Source organism: Fulmarus glacialis, unplaced genomic scaffold, assembly GCF_000690835.1.
Source record: "Fulmarus glacialis isolate BGI_N327 unplaced genomic scaffold, ASM69083v1 Scaffold37149, whole genome shotgun sequence".
Taxonomy (NCBI): domain Eukaryota; kingdom Metazoa; phylum Chordata; class Aves; order Procellariiformes; family Procellariidae; genus Fulmarus; species Fulmarus glacialis.
Window position 1 is genome coordinate 1 of NW_009234531.1, and position 4114 is coordinate 4114.

The window sequence follows — 4114 nt, forward strand, 5'->3', positions numbered from 1 at the left end:
CGGGGGCAGGCTGCCGCGGGGGCCGGGCGGGTTTCGGGCTGGTTCTGCGGGGGAGCAGACACCCTGTTCGGGGGGTTAGTGCCAGCAGGGGCGGGGCTGAGGAGCACCGAGGGGCCTGTGGACGTTGGTGCTGTGAGGGCTGGTTTGCCTGCAGCGCGTGCCCCTGTGACAGCTTTGGCTGGCGACTCTATGCGTGAGTGAGGCCTCGGAGAGCTTGTGCAGGCGTATGGTGACATCCCTAATGCTACAGGGTGAAAGGTGATGTGATGCTGCTGCTTGCAGTAAGCAGTATCTTAAACACTGCTACCACCATAAAACAGGAATGCTGCTGCTTTGTCAGTCATAACCAGGTATCTGTTACAATCGCATACCCTACAGAGAGTCGGGTGTGTGCAGTTACTGAAAGAGGTGCTTTGTAGATACTCAAATAGAGTGTGTGACATATCCGAGGTATCTGTTATATAATTTACATAATAGGCCTGTGCTCCATTCATTTCCACTTAATATTTGTGTTACTAAACAGCATAGCTGTATAAGCCTCAGCATTAACTCCTTTTTTCAAGCTCCTTGTTACATTAAAACTCTGTTTGGAGAACAACACGAAAATTCTTTTCTGTGTTAATCAGCCAAAAAGAGCGAACAGGAGCTAAAAGATGAAGAAATGGATTTGTTCACAAAATATTACATGGAATGGAAAGGAGGAAGAAAAAGTGGCAATACGTCATATACGAATATACCACGCTTTTACTACAGGGTAAGTGAGGTATCCAGATAAACTTCAACAAGAGGCTATTCTGTGTTATAAAGAAAGTTGTGCTTATTCAAAGGGACACTTCAGCTTCAGATGCTTAAGTAGATTGAAATCTGAATGATGTGGATTCCTAAGCATAACTTTTTGTTTTGTACAATTGTGGATTTCAGCAGTTTCAAATAATTTCTAAGCATCTCATCAAAGGCCATGAAATAGTTTGCTAATCAGGCAGTAGGCTTGGCTGTTTACTAAAGATAGGAAGTCCTCTTTCTCTTCCAGAGAAAACTTCCTGGTTTAACTAAATTGTAACATACCAGTGTTATAAATATATATCTTCCTGTTTCTGCTTAATCGCGATGGGATGCTGCTTCATGAAAATGGTGGGTCATTGGTCTTGCAGACTAAAGATAGGTCTGTTGCTTGCATCATCCAGCAGAAATGCTTGGTCCGGCAACTTATGTGTGAGTTGAATCAGATTGGGAAGGGGGAATATGGGAGCACAAGTTTGACATTTTGATATTGCTGGCATTTGTCAACTTGACCGCTCAGCTGCTGTCTAACTTCGCGTGGTCCCATATTCCTTAGGATCATAAGCTTCTGCCAATTAAGTTCTCAAGTACCTATGTTTCAGTTGATGAATACATATGCAACCATCGAAGTTCTGGTAGTGCTGTACAGTTTTGCGTGTAAACATCGGCAGGACTTTCTTCCACCTGTTTTGTTGGCCAAAACAAGTCTAGTAGACACTCATGCATTTGAGGGTCAGGCCTACCACAAAACAGAAAGTGCTTCTCTCTCCTGAGTAAAAACACGGTAGGAAATGTCTTTTATGTGTGACCCCTCCTATCTTGCAGCTGTGGGGAAAGTGCTTACTGGATGGGTTATCAGGTATGAGGTAGGTCTCTGTCTCTCATGTTAAAGATGTCCAGCTTTAAATAAATATTTCAATATTGAAATACTTTGAGACAGTCTGCAAGTGATATGCCTGTAGAAGAAGCAGGTACCATACAGCATTCTGGTAGATAGGTCGTTATTTTCTGTCAAGTGAACAGCTTCATCAGTGTGTGTGAGTCAGGACTACCTAAGAGTACTTGCCAGATGTGTGGTGTTTGAATGGTACCACTATACAGAAGATTAAAATGCCACAATATTTCTAGCTGCCAGCTGAAGATGAAGTCTTGCTTCAGAAATTAAGAGAAGAATCTAGAGCAGTCTTTCTGCAAAGAAAAAGTAGAGAGCTGTTGGATAATGAAGAGCTGCAGGTAAGAAAATATTTTCTGTATGTTTCGTAATGGCTTCTGACAAGACTTCCTCTTTCTGCAGAGTTTGATTATCTCCTGTCTGTCCACAGAATCTTGTGGTAAGGTGCTTTGTATATGGGCACATTGGCTTGTTGTGAAGTACTAGCTAAAGCTGAAGTGCTGCGTAGTCTTGGGCTGGTAATGTCAGTGTAAAGCTTCCTCATTATGATGTATATGAGGACAAAATCAATGGCTTCTGGTTTTCCAGCACATTCCAACAATTTCCCTAGTGGGCCCAGAAGAAGAAATAAGTTCTGTTTACATATCACTGAGAGAGACTGCAAAGACGGTTGAGTTTACTGCAGTACAAAGACAAAAGGGATGTGACCCTAGAAATCCTAGTGAATGAGAGAGAATGTGTGTCTGTGTGTGTGTTTAACACCAGTTTTGAGCAGTGAAAATATCACTTGCTTGCTTTTCTGCTGAACTGATGATGTGTCCTGATTAACTGAGATAACCTTGCAGCAAAACCACGTTTTTGCTGCATTTCTTAGATGCCCTTAGATGTTTTAAGCACATTGACATCTCTAGAGAGATATCTTCTTAACCAAATATAAATGCCTTTTAAGAATCTATGGTTTCTACTGGACAAACATCAGACATCACCAATGATGGGGGAAGAAGCAATGATCAACTATGAGAACTTCCTGAAAGTTGGTGAAAAAGCTGGACCTAAATGCAAGTAAGGCTTTATTCTCTTGTGTATGCTTACTTTCGCTAAACCTAAGTGCTGCTGTAACTTTCAGTTGCTAAAATAGATGGAAACAGTTTAATGGTGAGATAAAATCATGTCCATGTAGTTTTTGATGAACTAGTTGCTTTGCATCCTTGCAAAGGTGTATTGCCCTACATCTCTGAGGGAACTTTTGATAGAGATGTCTGCAAGAGGGGTACTACATCCTTTTGAAGGAGAAATTCTTATCAGTATGAGCATTTTTATGATGTTAGTGGCCAGTAAACAGCACATTTTGTATTTGAAGAGGAAAGCATGTCTCCAGTGATATTGCCTAACCTTCCCTAATATCTTCTGATGGAAAACTTCCTGCCAGATGTTCTGTGTACAGCATACAGTGAATATTCCTTCTTTATGCTCCTGTTGGAGACTGCTTTTGTGCACGTAGCTTTGTGATTGAGTTTTGGGCAGAAGCAGATTAGTTGTCAGTACTGGCAGTTCCTTTTATATGCATATTGTTGTAGAAGATTGGAAGCTACCAAATATATTGTACTAAAGAGAAATTAAGTTGAATGAAAGCTCTCAAAACTCCCACATCACTGAAGAGTCTCATGAGCAGCAAAGGCACCTGCTTTTTATTGAGTTTACCATTGTTACTTGGTAGGATCCCACTTGATGGGTAGTGTAGCAAATTAACATCTTTGAATATACAGAACACATTCTATATTGTTAAACAGTATTTTAAAGTGTCTGTAAGTTTTGGATACTGTAACTGGATCTGTCAGTGCAGTGTAATCAGATGCATAGAAGTAGCTTTTGTGTTTATGTTTTACAGGCAGTTCTTCACAGCTAAGATCTTTGCTAAATTACTCCATAATGATCCCTACGGGAGGATATCTATCATGCAGTTTTTCAATTATGTCATGCGAAAAGGTTAGTTGATGCTTCTTCTGTGTTAATGAGAAGTTGTTTTATTTTCGAGGCTATTTTAAGTTTTATTAATTACTTGCTGTTCTCTTCAACAGCAGTGAGATCTAGCCCTTGATTGCTAGTACTGTTTTCCTGGAGGCTTGGGATTTTTTTTCCAGTTACTAGGAGGTGGGAGTTCACCCTACCTCTGAAATCCACCTCTCCTCTCAGCCAGAGATAGCCTTGATCTATTTGTTATATATATATAGTCATTCTGATTTCCTTTATTCAGGCAGTATTTTGAAGAGTAAAACAGTAAAGTTTAGTGGCGAGCGTGGTCCTAACCACTGTGATCAGACTGTCCAGCAGATAGCTTTGTTTGCTGTTTTTCCTTCTATAGAGTGGTGTTATCTATGTCTTCTAACTGTGCTTGTCAAATATGTCAATATGTTCTTGTGCTTGTCACTAGAGCCTTACCAT

The 4114-nt window shown here is 40.7% G+C and overlaps 1 protein-coding gene across 1 annotated transcript; it reads left to right on the forward strand.

The window, feature by feature from the left end:
• Window positions 1-626: 626 nt before the first annotated feature.
• LOC104069803 (serine/threonine-protein phosphatase 2A regulatory subunit B'' subunit gamma-like) lies at window positions 627-3676 on the forward strand (the record flags this gene model as incomplete). Its single annotated transcript, XM_009585676.1, has 4 exons — window positions 627-754; window positions 1909-2013; window positions 2622-2734; window positions 3561-3676. Coding segments are annotated over 4 exons (449 nt in total), but the record flags the coding sequence as incomplete, so codon positions are not given.
• Window positions 3677-4114: the final 438 nt, after the last annotated feature.